Raw genomic sequence first — 16,928 nt, 5'->3', positions numbered from 1 at the left:
GTACATTTCACTGCTCCAGTTTTCAGGGCTGAAAAATGAATTTATATTAAGGAAAAGCGATATTCTCACATGGCCATATTCTAAAAATGTTCAGCTTATTTATCTGAACAACTCCACCATAACTCAAAATTACAATTCAACACCTAAAGCATTATGGAAATTTAAAAAACAAGAATGCACTTGTCCTACAGATGGAGATTAAAGATAACCATTCTCAAAGAAACCTTTTGAAGAAATAGCACTCCTAGGAGTGGTGATAGCACAAGAAGACTGCTACTTGTTTTACCCATTATTTGTGAAGATCTACCATAGCAGCATTTTCATTGACCATGAACAACAAAGAAGGAAGTAATAGAGAACCCTTACCTCTCTCACTTTCCTTTGCTCCACTCCTGGAATAAGCAGAAGTTATACCTATAAGGCTGTTTGGTCTGTTTAACTGGCTTGAAGAGAGAGAACTAGAAGAGGTGGCAATTGAAGACGTTGATGAAGTAGTTGAAGATGTAGTTCTATATCGATGATAAGGCTATTCAACAGGAACAAAAATGCAAATCAATTTCGAAATGTTAGGAAGGAAGCATGTCAATCCAGATATTTTAATTAAGTAAACCACTTACTACCATAAAACAAAAGCATACAATACCTCCTCAACAGTTCGTGTGTATCTTTGCCTATAATCATCATCTTTAGCTTCCAATTCCTTTTTTTCTTCCTGTTTTTCTTTGTCTTGTTTTTCTTTTTCCTCCTTTTCTTTTTCCTCATTCTCTTGTTCTCTAGGTCGGGTGGCACGACTTCTACCAATAGTTTTTTCAGCTTCCTGAAGATCAGTCAGTGTTACACCCTGCAGAAGAACCCCACCCCAAAGCATAACATATAAGTATCTATCATCCAATCTAACACATACTGGCATTAAATCAAAATTTAAGGTAAGTACCTTTTTTAGAAAGGGGGGGAATAAGTGTTCATGACATTTTATAGTTCTGAGGTAATGTTTAACAGCAGCGCAGTTTCTCAAACTATGTTTTGCACTCAGGTACAGATACCAGGGTTATTATAAGAGTATTCCCCAGTTCAAGATGTACACTTGCAAAAATAGCCACAATGCAGTTGTGGCAGCTGGGGAAAGCCTAGGCAGCCATCTGGAATATGTGGGGCAGCCTTGCAATAGCTCACCTCATTTCTCCATGGTAAGGGACAGAGGGTGGCACTGGGAGGGACAGTGTCCTCAAGGTACCTATTGGAATGTGGGGTTCCTCAGGGGGCACTTCTCTCCCCGATGTTGTTTAACATCTACATGCACCCCCTTGCCCAGCTAGTGCAGAGTTTCGGGCTGGGGTGCCATCAATATGCTGATGACACCCAGCTATTTCTGTTGATGGGTAACCGGCCAGATACCGTTCCGGGAACTTAGCTGACAGTCCGGAGGCTGTGGTGAGATGGTTAAAGCAGAGTTGACTGAAACTGAATCCAGGTAAGACGGAGGTTCTGTGGCTGGGTGGGGGAGCAGCCTTGATTGGGTTGCCAGCTCCCAATTTTTAAGGGTGTGCCTCTGTCATCGGCAGAGACCGTCAAGAGCCTGGACATGACTTTGGATTTCTCCCTGTCCATGGAGGCACAGGTTGTGAAGGTTGCCAAGCTGGCATTTTTCCAACTGTGCCAGGTTAGACAGCTGGCTCCCTACCTTTCTCACCCTGACCTAGCCATGGTAATCCATGCAACGGTCACCTCCAGGTTTCAAGTCAAGTTCAAAACCTTTATTGGCACAGACACCTCCAGGTTAGACTATTCTAAGTCGCTCTATGCAGGCCTGCCATTGTGCCTGACCCGGAAGCTCCAACTGGTCCAAAATGCAGCCACACAGGTCCTCACACATTCAACCAGTGCTGCGTGAGCTGCATTGGCTTCCAGTGGAGACTGGATCAGGTTCAAGGTTCTGGTTCTGACCTTCAAGGCCCTTAGCAGTCAGGGACCTACATATCTTCAGGACCGCCTCTCCCAGTATGTTCCTGGAACAGTGTTATGCTCAGAGAATAAGAACTTCCTGGTGGTCCCTGGCCCGAGAGAAGTTCAGCTGTCCTCGACTAGGGCCAGGGCTTTTAGGGACCTGGTCCCCACCTGGTGGAACTCTCTGCTGGAAGACATCTGTGCCCTGTGGGAGTTATTACCTTTCCCCAGGGCATGTAAGGTAGAGATGTTCTGCCAGGCCTTTGGTTGAGGACAGCGACAGGGCACTCTTTGGCATATACTTCCCCATCCCTTGTAACCCCTCCCCCCAAGAAGGATGGGGAGCTGGAATTTTTTCCACCATCCTGTATATTGTACATGTATATTGTTTTTATCTATTGATATTTATTGGCTTGTTTTAACTCAGATTTTAAATTGAGAGTTAGTATATTATTTTGTTGTAAGCCACTCTGAGCCCTACTAGTAAGAAGGGCAGCCTAGCAAATCCAATTTAATTAATTAATTAACTAATTAATTAACAGGAAAGAGTTGTTTCTATGAATGTGCCCTTTTCAAGTCGCATAGTTTCTGAGGGTAGCCATGTTGGTCTGCAGTGGCCCATGCTAGATTCAAGTCCAACAGCACCTCAGAGACCAATACCTCAGGGTATTTCAGGGTACAAGCTTTCAAGAGTCAAAGCTCCCATTTCATACATAAATCTGTTTTATGATGGATAGGCAGAAAAGCAGAAGGCAAACTTTCAGCTCCAATTTAAGTTCAAGGAACAACCATAGAGCACAGGAATCTTCTTTCGAAAGAGCTTAGTTTAAATGGCTGTTCAGTTGCTCTCTGGACAGCAGTATCATGACAATACTAATGAGATAAACACAAATAAAAAATGCCAATGGCTGCTTTTTAATAGATGAAAGCCATGAGACTTTAACACCTATAAATTTTCTATAACAGCAGATCTGAAACAATGGATACAAAATGTAAAAGCTTCATGGAATGAACTGGTACTATCAATATTTACAGTTTGACAAGTTTCTGGAGAGGAATCCAGGGGAATCAATTAGAAGGAATCAAAAATACATTCCCTTCAGAAAGGCACCAGCAAACATCCCAACCCAAACAATGTCAACTATACTCTAAATGCTAAAACTATTTCTCATAGACTATTATTTTTCATTACAGATAAAGAAGTTGAGACTAGATAGTTTTGCCTTAAACCTTCCAACATAAAAATTGGTAAGTTGACATTCGATACATAAAGCTCTTGGCTCGCATATTAAGATCAACTACTAAACAACATAGGTTCCCAAATTCTAGCTATAGAATCTGCACTGTGCAGAGACACTTGCAGAAAGATGCCAGTATAGCAAATAGTTCCAGATGACAGGGGGAAATCTACAGAGGCCTTGTTTGTCCCACTGGCCCCTTGAACAGATAGGCAATATGACACAATGAAGACTAAGCCACAAATGTAGCTATCACCAGTGCTAATATATAATTTCTAAATTTGACTTATAGGACCAGCATACCTGTGTGGATCTTCTGGACTGCCTTGCTTGTCTCGATCTAGCTTTTCTTTGGGATTCAGATTCTTCATCCCGAACTGGAGTGAGGTATGATCTGAAGAGTTAAACATTCACCAGCTAGTAGTAATTGCTTTAAAAAGTAACTATTTCTGAGTGGGGGGGGGGGTTTAGAAAAAATCCTTCTAGCAGAATAGAAAAAATATACGAGGGCACCTGTTTCACATAAAATATAAGACAGGAAAAACATTCTTATAGTACTGTAGGTAGGTATGTTCACATTTCCAGTAGCATAATTATATTACAATATCAATTCAACATATTAGCCTAAGGATCAACAACTGACAGCCCCAAGACCAAATCCAGCCTCTGTGGGGTACAATCTGCCTCACTCAGGCATGCATGAAGCTAGCTGTGACAACTACTGGATTTAGTGGCAGTCCACAAATGGGGAATTCCAGTCACTCCTCAAAGGGATACAACAGTAAAGTAAAGCAGTACACTTTTAGAAAAGCTTGTAACATGGCACTATTTAAGAATGTTTGAGGTTAATGGCAGCAGAAGTCCTTTTTCTAATGATTTTGTCTACTGATAATATTGAGCATGTATTTTAATGGTTGTTAGTAGTTTTTAGGTTCCCTCTGATGGAAAGGGAAGGACAAGCTAGATTTTTTAATACAGAGAATGCAACTAATACTAACAGCAAAATGTTTTTACCTACAATCAATTTTTTTTACAATCTTCTAGCGCTTTGACCAAAACATGGGGCCTAACTGATACAAATCTTGGAAAATGTTGGTATCACTTCATTTTCTTTTTCTATATAATAATATTTTTATTGAGTATATCCATCAATCTACAAATACACAAATTGTTACCCATCTTATTGATATGCTCATTTTCAACTTTTTTACACAAGTAATAACCAAGCAAAAAAAGAAAGAAAGAAAAACTCCCTGAGGTTGCTATTTCATCAACCCAATCCTTTTTAATCTCATTTAATCCCTCCTCTTTTTTTATGCCCCTATCTTACCCGTTAATTAGGTCCCTATACAACTTTCCCCAAAACTTATAATTAACCTTGATACATTTCATATTCTTCAGTTCATTCCTACATCAGTTACTACTATCCGTCTTCTTCTATTCCTGAAAAGAAAAGTTGAAAGGAATTGCCTCCATTTATGGGGGCTGAAGAGAAGAACTCTACAGCGGGAGGAAGAACCTCCTCCCTCCCTATATTGGAGGTCTTGGGGGGGGCACACTCTTCACCTCCTTGCTATACCCTAATCTAACACTTAACTCTTACATAACATTCTTGCTCAATAATATTTAGAGTCTAAGTCTACTCTTATACTAATAAACTCAACTTTCAACTGTTTTTTCATACACACACTATAACCTAAGTATCAGTGCCAGAACACATTGTTCCCTTCAAACACCTCCTTCCTTCAATTTAATAACAGCCTCCACTAACTTTTTACCGGTTGTCTCATTATGTGCTGAGAACGTTTTGTTACTTAAAATGACCACCAAGTGGCCGAGCGCTAACCATCTGTAAGGGATCTCTTTTTCTCTCAGTGTCTTTGCTGCTTCACATAGTCTTTGTCTCACGATACAAAAAAACCACGTATCTTCAAGGGCCAGACCTTGTTTTTCTCGTGCTATTTTTAAAAGTCTGTTTCTAGTCTGTAGCTCCTTGAACTCCATAATTATGTCTGGCAAGGCGTCTTCATGGGCTCTTTTTGATATGTTTATTCGGAAGGCTGAGGTGATTAACTCTTCTGAAGTCTCTGCTTCTCCTGCCGATCAAAGAGTCTGCTGAAGCCATTTGTTTAGTTCCTCTTTAAGATTTCCTGCTGCACAGAAGTTTGAGGAAACTCCATTTCTTTCTCTTAACCTGGTCTCCTGAAGAATAATTTTGTTCTTAGCCCGCTTTTCAAACTCTCGTACCTCCGACAAATTATCAACCGCTTTTCTGGCAATTTGAAATGCAGATTCAGCTTTTTCCCCTGTCGCTTTCAACGATGAGGTAAGTTCATCCAATTTTTGATTTATTGGGTCAATTGCGAGCTTGAGCTGCGCGAATTCCTTCCTTAATTGCCCAAGATCACCACTCAAAGTTTTTATCTCACTTTTTTATTTCTTCCTTTATTTCTGTTAGTACCTGTGTAATCGGAGCCTGGTAACTTTGGTCTAGCTTTCCTCCCACTTCCGCCATTTCTTCAAACAAAGAGGTCTCTTGGTCTGATTCTTCCGAGTCAATAATGTCTTTCCTCGGCGGTTCATAAGGCAGGTTTCTAGCTCCCTTTTTTCCTCTGGTCCTTACCATGCCTGGCATTGAGAATTTTTAAAAAGATATCTTGTTTGTTGAGAAGCAAAACATTATTTTTGTTGGGGATAGCAGGGGAGTGTGAGAGCTGCAGCCAACCGGAAGGACAGCCACCACACCCCACCCCCATCACTTCATTTTCAATCTTCTACAAATCCACAGTACCCCTCAATCTTAATAAAGTAATTTGCCCTGTAGTATTTCATTCCCCCAACAAACTCCCTTGTAATTTTTTTTGTAAATTGCAATGTATACTCTGAATGGGTTAAAGTTATTTTTACTCTAACCGAACATACAGGCTGGAAGAAGCAACATATGTATTTTCTAATTTACTTCTCAATTTTGCTTTCACTGCTGTTATATTCTTCATCTCTAATCTGCTCTTTCTGGCTAGGTAATTTAAGATAGTGGTTGCAGATCATTTCCAAGTCTTTCTGGATGATACATCTGCTCTATACCTTTCATTCTGGCTTCAGGCCAGGCTACAGGGCAGAAACTACCATTTGGTGGCTTTAATTGATTTCCATTTGAATGTAGACAGGGGGTATGTGTTTCTTTGTTGTTATTATTGGAATTGTAAACAGTGGACCATGCCATGTTGTTGAGATGTTTGAAGGTTGAAGCAGGTATCAAGGAATGTCCATCAGATTAATTTAAGTTGTTCCTTATGGACTGGGCTCAAAGAGATGCTGTTGTAGACCAGTTGTCATCAGTGTGCAACTTGTCTTGGGGGGATCCACAAGGTTCGACTTTATCTCTCATGCTCAGTCCTTATGTAAAGCCCTTGGTAGATATCATTCATAGGTTTTTTTTTTTTTTTAATCATTCATAGTTTTGAAGTTGCCTGTCATCTATATACTGACAACACCAAGTCTATATTTTTAATCCACTCTGCCTGCTACTACTTTAACTATCCTAAGCCAGTGCCTGGTAGCTAAAGATGAATAAATTGAAAGTGAATCCTAACACGATGGAGATGATGCTGGCTGAGAAGGTTGAGGTCTTGCAGAGTACTGTGCTGCCCACAGTTGATACGCAACCCTCACTAACTCCATTAAGAGTTTACAGGAAATACTGTATTCAGCATTAGTGCTGGAAAAGCAAGTTAATTCAGCTGCACAACGAATTATTTCTTCCATATTCATCTAGCCCAGAGGATGGCTCCGTAACTTGTCCCAGTTGATTTTGCGACATGGATCCATGGTAACTGTGTGGTTGAACTACTGTAATGTACTCCTAGATGAGTCTTCCCCTGAAGACAACTTGAAAACTCCAGCTGATATAGAATACCACAGTTTGACTCAGAACTAGGTGGAGTGTGCATATTGCACTAACCCTGTAGTGGCTTCATAGATTATCAATTAGTTTCAGGGTTCAATTCAAAGTACTGGTTATCACCTTCATGGTCTAGCTCCCACATACATGCAGGATCACCTCTCCCAAAATACTATGCTGCAGAAGCTTTGTTCATCTGAGCAAAGCTTTCTGAAGGTACCACCTTGAAAAAGGGAAAGATGTTGAGCCATGGCCCAAACATGCTCTGTTGTAGCACCCTTGTACACTGGCTTGCCTCCCATGCTTTATTGTTCTGCAGAACATGCAAAACTGAATTATTCAGAAGGATATATTCTTATAAAGGGTATAGGGTTGTAGTTAATACCTGTGAATTTTTAGGCAGTTTTCATTGTTTTGTTCATTGTATATATTATACTGGTTTTTTTGCACTGCTCTCTAATTTTGGAATCCAGTTTTGTTGCATGTATCATACTGTTCTAATGTATGTATAATGCTATTTTTAATGAATTCTCCTGATTTCTGCATTTTAGTTTTATTGATCTATTTTGTATTCTAGTGAAATCTACCTTGAGTCTCAGTGAGAAAAGCAGACTATAAGTGATTTTTTAAAATATATGACCATGGTATCATTCTGGAGAGACTGGCCAGGCTGGAAGTAGAGAACACCATGCTTCAGTGGCTCCACCCTTACTTGACCAACCGATTCCAGAAGGTGGTGCTGGGGGACTGCTGCTCAACCCCCTGGCATTTGTGTTGTAAGGTCCCACAGAGTTCCATCTTATCCCCCATACTATTTAACATGAAACCACTAGGAGAGGTTTCCAGGGACTGGAACAGTTACATTGTTCACCAATGAATGACATCGCTTTAAAAAGATGTCAGGTCACTAAGTTGAGCTACAATAAAAGATTTCAACCATTTAGAAAAGAATTCATCAAGCTATCAAACAGGAAAGTGCCCAAATTCACTTATAGTATAAAGATACCCCTTGATGAATACGGACCACATTAACATATAATTTTCTGGGTATATTCTTGTGCCTGGTAGTTTGCTGTCAGTCATCTTCAGTTAGTGAGGATATACTGAAGCAGACAAACACTAACTATGTAACAGCTAATTTAGAACACTAATTTAGAATAAATAAAGCATTAAAGCTGAAATGTTATCTACTATGTCTGTGTCATATTAACAAAAAGTTAGGAGAAAGTCTATCCTCAAGCAAGCTAGAACTTTACAACATGTTCTTGGTAGCAGGAAATCTTGTCACCTTCTGTTCCGATCATACTGGTTTTCCATATTTTAAAGAAGAACAATTCCATTCTAAAAGCTACACACACCTGAATAATTTTTATATTACTGGCATGCTATATGATCATGCATCAAGTTTGCAGACTTATCAGAAGTTAGACTTTTGAAAGAATTGCAGGGAGGGTGGGGTATAAATGCAAATAAATAAACAAACAAATAAATAAATAAATAAATACACAATGTTCTAAAATTCAAAATAATTAAGAATCAGACCGTGAACATAAGCTGTTATTTCATCCTGTGCAACATTCATGCAACACCTTGACACGCTGGTGAGGGTAAAGAACAAACTGAACGCCTAAATTTTGAACTTCCTTGCTTTTTCAGTTCCTCTCAGATTTCTCAACCATAATGGACTTTCATTGAAAGACTCTATTTAACTTTATATAACTTGAATCTTTCTAGGAAAATTACGCAATAACACAATTTCAACAACTTTTTCCTAGGCAGAAGCTATTACCATATTCCTTGCAAGCCAAATGGTTCTGAAAATGCTTCTGCAGTTTCCCCCCTTTGCCTTGCTGCATTTCCAGGCCTGATCCTTGTTCAAAATCTGCCCTTTTGCAATGCTTTAACTCAAAGCAATGTTACATTAACCTTAAAAAGCTGAATTAAGGACTTCCTTTCAGAAATATATCTATGTTAATCTGTTGTAATAAAACATGTTCTGTGACACTTGTCTGTGAAACTCATTACTTAAATTAAGAATTTTTTCAGATGCATGACACAGTAAGACAAAATGATATATTTTTGAATTTGTAAATACAACATAGTAACTGGAAGCCTATGAAAATTCAGGTAACATTTTAAATTCAGACTTCCTTGCCTTTCATCACTAAAAGCCTGTACCTCCCCTCCATTCTCTACATTATTTAGGGAGGAAAGAAGAAAGGATTGGGGTCCAGCAGGCAGACAAGCTGGGCTGCTGGAAGTTTCTCTCTACCTTTGATTATTTTCTTTCTGATAAAAGCTCATAACTTAAACTAGTACATCCTTAAGATATGACAGGGCTCTTTGCCTTAAGTTTCCAAGCCTCTATTTAAGTTACTTTTTAATAAATTTATGAATCTTATCTAGTTTTTCAAAGCAAATCAGAAAATTATATACTAGTATTTCAGAATGTATGGAGACAGTAATTGTTTTGTAATGTGAATTTTTACACATTTCCTATTGAGAGGTGAGATACACAGCAAGTTCAAACAATGGCATTTTCATGAACACACAAAATCACTTAAGAAAGAAGACAAAAGGAATTTTGGCCCAAGAAAATGTTTCCACAGGAAAACAAGAAAACATGAAAACAGCACGGTAGAAGAGGAGGTCCTGAATATTTATTGCAGAAGTCATTTTGAAGTTCATGCTAGTTTTTAAAGATGTATCATGGTTGTGTAACAATATCTGATAATATTTCTTGCAATATGAAAAGCTAATAAATGATTTGTACTTCATAAAATAAATAACTGTCCTCAATGATGTGCAGGTCACAAAGAGTATTACTGTACTAGCAATACTGAACATATATTCCTCTATTTTAAAAATACAGTGACGGGTAATTATGAGAATGAGTATGTACACAAGATCTAATGTGGGATGCTGGGATTTGCCGCTGATCCCAGATAAGAGGTTTCCATCACATGTGAGCAAGGCCTTAACATGTTTTCAGTTACATCAATTTACACTTTGTGAGCAGGCATTTGTTCCCCTGTTACTAAAGGATCACTCTGCACAAGAGAAATATTACTCGCAGAATTTTTACACACCTGCGTCTCTCCCTGACCTCTGAAGTTGAGGACACAGTGCCAGAAGTAGTTGTAGTCAAGGCCGTGGTAGTAGTCGCAGTATTTATAACTGATGGTGCAACAGGAACGGTCACTGCTGTAGGAACATTGTCTTTGTCTCTCTCAGTACTATCCTCAGCCCATAAACGATTTGAGGTACTATAGTATCACAGCAGCAACACAAAAAGAGAAAAGGAAACAGCTAAACAATGAAAGCACTTAAACTAGAAAAGTGTGATAAAGGGGTGGATTTTTTTAATACACAAGTTTTGGGGCGGGAAAACCTTTGATGTAGAAATATCTGAATTGTTCCAGGTGAGCTCAATAGGAAAAAGTAACAAGTTTAGCTTTAACTATATTTTTAGCCTCCCATCCGGATTTTCCCTTCAACAGCCATGTAGAGCTATTACTTTATAATTCAAGACATCTTCATTTTGAGTCAAATTGCATGTTGACCACATTTAAATAGGAACAATGAAAAAAATCCAGAGCCCAGTACTTTCTACACAAAAATGCATGCACATACATAAGCACACAGTGGACTCAACACAGAGTACATTGATGCCATTACCTGCTTTGTACTCCTGCTGTTGCTGAACCCGTTGCAACTTTTGTAGCAGTGCTTGTGCCAGAAAGCAGGCTTTTCTGAAGACCAGCTGGGGAGGTAACTGTTGATACTGAAGTAATACTTGGAATACTAGAACTAATCAAGTCATCTTGTCTTCTACCAAAGGAACCACTGAAAAGTTATTTGAATTTTTAAAAGATGTGAATTTACACAATATTTGCAAAGCTAAAAATCAGCACCACTGTCATGATCCATGACCACCTGTTGAGTGACACCACCTTCTGCTGTCATGGCAAACTATGATGGGAAGTCTCCCAGGTCTAAGAATGAGAAGGGGAGGGGGGTTTAATCCACCCTTGACCTCCTTCTCTCAGCTGGACAAACCTTCGTCTGCTCTGAACTGCTGGGGAATCTACCCACCTTCCTTTCCCCCAAGCTGTCCTGGGAGCTGTGAGAGATAGGTCTCAAAAGGAGACAGGCTTCTCTTTCCCGGGGCTCCAAGAGGCTCCTTGGAATACCGCCTCTACCTTCTGCCCTGGTTTCTCCAGCTTCTTCCCAACCTCTAGTGTCTCTCCTTCCTCCCTGGGTAAGTGTGGAATGTCCTGGGTGAATCTGGGCATCACCATTCTGTTGGGGTGGTGTTTGTGGCTGTCCTGGGCTTCCCCTTTGGTGCAAGGAATCACCTCTGACTCCAGATAACCACATTACTATTCCACCTCATTTAATGACAGTTCTGTTTCAACACCTTCAGATATTTGGGGAGCCATAAGCAACATTCAAACACCTAATTTACCTATTTCCTTAAAGCCTTAAGCCCTGATTCTAAGGAAACATATAGCAGTACCTACTTGTAATCTTATGGTGAGCTTAGCAGCACTGCACTGGTGTCACTATTACATCCTAACAGTCACACTTACATACTGGAGCAGTAAACCTAATCACAGACTTTAAACATCTTAGATGAACTCCACTGTATCATATAAAGATCACAATAAATGAAGTTAAATAAAATGAATGTTTCTTTTAAAACCAACTAATCAAAATTAGACAACAATACATAGGTTTCTTGTGCTTGATAATATGAGGCAACTTATGACTTGGCCACACTGAATGTGACCCCTTTAATGAACAACAACTCTGTCACTGATGCTTCATGGGCCAGGATTGGGGAAGGGAACACCTACCTTTCACCTGTTCATTACTAATGCATGGACACAGTATAAGAAATGACCGCCCAAACAATGAAACTGTTACTAACGGGTAACATGTCTTGCACTGGGGGATCCTGTCAACAGGAACACCACAGTTGCTATGGCTAGGCAAATTATACAGAGAAGTGTCCTTATATCTGCTAACATATTTGTCAGCCAGATATTCCAGAATCGCTGCCATGCCCAAACTGTTCTAGGACACACTGTTTTGGTCTCAGAAGGCAGGGATACTGCCTTTTTCTGAGTACAACGTGGTTGTCAGAGTCAACAGAAAAGCTGCAAGAGGACTCCTATACAACTCCTCTGCTAGCTAACCAAATGCACCTTCTGGAACTCAGTCCTGGAACAAGTGGGGCAGCTCATCTTTTTTCCACAAGGGGGAAAGAAGCCTGAGTCGTCTCCCACAAAGCCTGCCTCTTGCCTTTCAAATTAATGCCTTTTTAGACATCTGTGTAGTATTATAGTAGTAATAAAACTGTTATGGCCATTTTCAGGTCATAAAATTAGATTTTATAGTACTAGAATAACTACACCTAAACTTCCTAAACACAAATAAACAACACTTATAATGATCAAATATTTTATTTGAAGATACTTGAATCCCAAATTCACTATACACCTACTACCTAATTAAATGAAAAGTTCCCTTTCTACAATTTGTGTTTTTAATATTCTGAAGTTGTACATTTTTATTGCCTGATCAAAACATACCTTAAAATGTTCATTTTCGAATTGAGCTCCTAATGCCTACATGCATTTTACTTAGAATATTCTAGTACATGAACTTGTCTATTTTATGAATTTCTGCTGACTTTGTTTTTATCTTCAACAACCTAACTCCTTACCTTCTTTGATAGCTTGTATTTAGTGGTACAGATCCTTCATTTGAAATATTTTTCTTTGCATCCTCTTCCCATTTTCTTCTTGTATAAGAACCAGTACCACGTATTAAGCTGGATGATGTATCCCTGTTTTCTTTCTCTTCAATGTCAGACGTACTGGCCAATCGTCTTGGAATTGTGGGTGCAACATATGCAAGTCGAGTCCCTTTTGTATCTTTCTCCTTGAAATGATGGAGGATTTATAAAGAAATTGCATTTTACCACTGCTGACTTAATGCATACATTTGTAATAAACCAATTCAACAATATACAAGTGCAGAATATGACACCGATTACAATTTTAGCTGGTTACATATTTTATGTGTACAGCATGACTAAATCATTATAAACACAGCTTAGTGTTGCAACAAGCTTCTTGCTGAAATGGGGTTATTTTAACATTTTCTCTTGCAGGGTGGATTTGCTACAGATATGAATTAACAGAAGTCATGATCTCTGTCACCTTGTGGGGCAAGACTACCCACTGTCTTGCCCTCCTTTTTACTGTCACTGCCACCACCTTGGGTAAAATTCACTCTCTCTCTCTCTCTCTCTCTCTCTCTCTCTCTCTCGCTCTCTCTCCCTCCCTCCCTCCCTCCCTCCCTCCCTCTCTCTCTCTCTCATGGGTTGCCTGAGGCCAGCTCCACAAGGGTGTATCACTATAGCATGCAAAGGAGCCAAGGTAGGTGGGTAAGGACTTGTGCAAAGTCTCTCTACTTTATTTCTACGCAGCACAAACTCAGGATTTACAAGAACAGAATCTAGGTGCACTAAGCAAAATAAACATGGAATTTATAATCCATGGTATATCAAGTCATTGTTAGTTGCAGGATACCCCGGTCCCTGGTGCATCTGCAACCACTGTTAGTATCATTCCCCTCTGTCATCCTTCACAGCAAACATACAGGAGAGCAAGCTCCGCAATGAATGCCAAAACCCAGTTCCAGCCAAATCCCAAACACACATACCAACAAAAGAATAAGCTCCCCTTTTCAGACCCCACCCCATATGCACTCCCAGGCCTTCAACCAATCTGGGAGCCAGGTCTTGGGACTCAAGCTCATCAGACATGGCCCCTCCAAATCAAGAGGTGTTAACACATTAGAGGGCTAGTGTGTGCACCTCTCTGTTGGGAGAGGATGCTTTCTATCCAGTGAAGAGCACCTTCCTCCCCTCTTCCCAGTCACGGAGACCCAGAGTCCCCTTCCATTACCATAACTGTCACAGCAGCTCTTGACCCCTGGCCTCTCATTCATCACACTTAACTATTTGAGAAAATATATAATTGGATGCCAAATCAATGAACATATTTTGTAATTCTACAGAAACAGGCTTCCTATATCAAATGTCAAGAAATCAGAACTTCCCAAGTATCCATCCCAACCTAGCCACCATCTGGGTATCTGATAACAATGTGGCTCTACACCAAATTCTCACCTCTACACGTAACAGAATACTACTAAACATGACTTATGTTGCATTTTCTGAAAAAAGATTACCTTGTCCTTGTTGTCTAATGAAGATGACAATCTAGGGCTTGAGGCTGACCGCATAACACCTGTTGAATCCTTTTCTTTTTGAGTTTCTTTGCTAGCTGTAATCTCTGCAAGTGCCCCATAACTGCCAGTCTTTCGAAGACCTAATCTCCAAGATGCAGGAGACTCATCTTTTCTCTCATCTTCTTTGGGAGAAACTTTAGATGAAGTTGGAAACTGTAAAACACAGCATTATTTTTCTGTGAGTCTCTTGAAGTCTCCCTGAGCAGCTGTACATTTGAGAGTGCACATGTACAGGCCACAACATGACAATCTAGAACCCTGCAGGAAGAAAGAATGATCATACCCTCTCACTGACATGTTTCCCCTTGCGTACATGAATGATATGGTACCTTCTGGTTTTTGTCCCTTGCACCATAGAGGGCAAGAAATTTTAGGACAAGGAAAGATTCTGTTGGTGGGGAAAGCAGGAAAGATTTAGAGAAGGCACCTGGAGAACAGCAGCTACAATTAGGTAAGGCTGATTTCTGCTCCGTAGCCTTTTGTGAAGTCTCACATTGGGAAGCTGGAGCTACTTTGTCTTGTATAGATTTTCCATCATCAACTCTAGATCTGGGGCAAGGACCAACACAGCACTATGCCATTTCCTTCCCTTTTTTGTTAAATCCTTTTGGTGCCCCATGTACAACACTGTCATCTTTCAGTTAAATAAATGACTGCCAGCTGCTATACAGCTGTCTTCTTGACTAGATTCAGCCTGGGATTTATGTCCATCATACCCATCATGTAAAATGCTTCAAGGCTACATAAACTTTGCTTTCACATAGATGATCTGGGATCTGCATCTCAAATAGTTGCTATAGCTGCCATCTTAAATCTTGCTGAACAGATTATGGGCTGTTCAGCACTAGCTAGCACTAACTTAAAGTTGTATTCAGAGCAAGGAAGTTGGTCAACTTTCTTTGTAAATCCTGACCATGCTAGTATTCACAATATTCACAAAAGACTATTAATGGAAGCAGTTTTGTTCCCATGATATACTCCCTAAAGCATCTCCTATCCCAAACAAACATGTATACTGGCAATATTTCTCCTCAGCTGCTCACTGGTCCTGAAAATATAATTTATTTTAACCACTACAAAGCATAAATGTAAGACCCATCAAGCTACCTGAGTTTTAAAAAGTAGCAGATCACTGCTGCTGCTACTGCATTTTGTGGTATTCAAAGAAGGCATTCATTCACAGATAATATGCATGAGTAAACATGTCTGTTAGGAGAGGTGTCCTCTTCACTAGTATTAAAAGTCAAGAACATGGCAGCCTGTGCTTGCTCACTCCAAAATGTGAGACTATTCAGTGGTCACTAAAGGAAAACCAGCATTCCCTGGAATTTCATGCTATGTGGGATATTGCAAAATTGACTCACTTCCAATAAATATAACCTGTAAGTCTGTGAAGAAGAAAGCAAATTCTCACACAATTTTCTAGGCAAGTTAATGATTTTATTTAAAGTCTCAAAAACTAAGTCAGCTGTTCACAGGGTTAGGTTTACACATCGCACTATAAACTATGAGATGCAAAAAAAGAACACACAGTTTAAAATCATGCAACCATAGCACCAAAATTTGAATTAAGAATTGTTATTTTGGCAACCTGGAGGGGGGGAAACCCATACACACACAAAGCCCTCACCAGAGACTTTTCACCTTTACTGGGCACAAGAACAATGCCAGTTTTACGTAAGCCCTGCCTCCATGATGCAGGATCTACAGAGTCCGCCACAGGCATGACAGGAGCAAGGAAGTCATACTAAAGCCAATTGGGACAAGACATATAAAAAACAAATATTGAAAGGAAAATATGGATGTCTTTATTTCCAGTGTCTATATACTTGAAACCCTATTAACTTCTGACAGGATGCAGAAATGGCCTCAGCTCCTTTTCTGTGTTATGTTTCATCTACGCAATGTACTCATTTGCAGAATGATATGATGAGTGGAGAGATGTTGAGAGAAACACAAAGGTAGGAAGAGAAGGGAAACAGAAGAAGACCATGTGCAGGAGTGTAATAAAGGAAGAGAGGCAGGCAAATGATGGTGGGGGGAGAAACACATCATGATGTTGGCAGTTCCAGGAGATCCCATTATGTCTTTTATCCCCCCCAAAGTAGCCACAGTGGCAAGGGGACAATATGGAGGAAGGCTGTTGTGATGGAAAAGAGAGGAGTTTAACATCCCCAGTGCTGTCGCCCTGATTCATCTTGGGCCTCCTGGCAACTGCTTTTTAGAGCCAAAACACAAGATGGAAGATCCAGTCATAAAACTCCTATGTTAAGTCCAGTGAGGGAGAGATAATAGGCTGTAACTCTGACACACAAAGATGCACCAATAACACAGCATATAAAGGTCACAGGGATATAGATAAAAGAGGGGTTGGGAATAATGGGAGGCCTCAGCCCTGTTCTCTGGTTTCAATAAGCTGGCACTGCTTCCGATAGCTTATCTTTTCATTCTGTTAAAGGGTGGTACATTGCTACACTGGAAAAAATAGCAGAATCAACTTGTAATGGGTTGGTAAACCT

The 16,928-nt window shown here is 39.9% G+C and overlaps 1 protein-coding gene across 8 annotated transcripts in view; it reads right to left on the bottom strand.

Annotated features, from left to right (window-relative positions):
- The window catches only part of PPP1R12A (protein phosphatase 1 regulatory subunit 12A), a 228,568-nt gene that overhangs the window by 49,867 nt on the left and 161,773 nt on the right, over positions 1-16,928 (bottom strand). For 5 of the 8 annotated variants that reach the window (XM_015415213.1, XM_015415211.1, XM_015415212.1 and 2 more), the window contains exons 10-17: positions 16,040-16,156; positions 14,350-14,562; positions 12,815-13,032; positions 10,762-10,929; positions 10,173-10,349; positions 3,486-3,576; positions 644-841; positions 367-526 (exon numbers count right to left, since the gene is read on the bottom strand). In XM_015415213.1, the coding sequence (XP_015270699.1) occupies positions 367-526; positions 644-841; positions 3,486-3,576; positions 10,173-10,349; positions 10,762-10,929; positions 12,815-13,032; positions 14,350-14,562; positions 16,040-16,156 (1,342 nt within the window). The remainder of the gene's footprint in view (positions 1-366; positions 527-643; positions 842-3,485; positions 3,577-10,172; positions 10,350-10,761; positions 10,930-12,814; positions 13,033-14,349; positions 14,563-16,039; positions 16,157-16,928) is intronic. The other 3 variants (XM_015415217.1, XM_015415216.1, XM_015415218.1) reach the window with 2 other exon arrangements.

The sequence above is a fragment of the Gekko japonicus genome, unplaced genomic scaffold, assembly GCF_001447785.1.
Source record: "Gekko japonicus isolate JY-2015 unplaced genomic scaffold, Gekko_japonicus_V1.1 scaffold118, whole genome shotgun sequence".
NCBI lineage: Eukaryota > Metazoa > Chordata > Lepidosauria > Squamata > Gekkonidae > Gekko > Gekko japonicus.
Note: the sequence above shows the minus strand (reverse complement) of the source record. Positions and strands in the feature narration are given on the sequence as shown.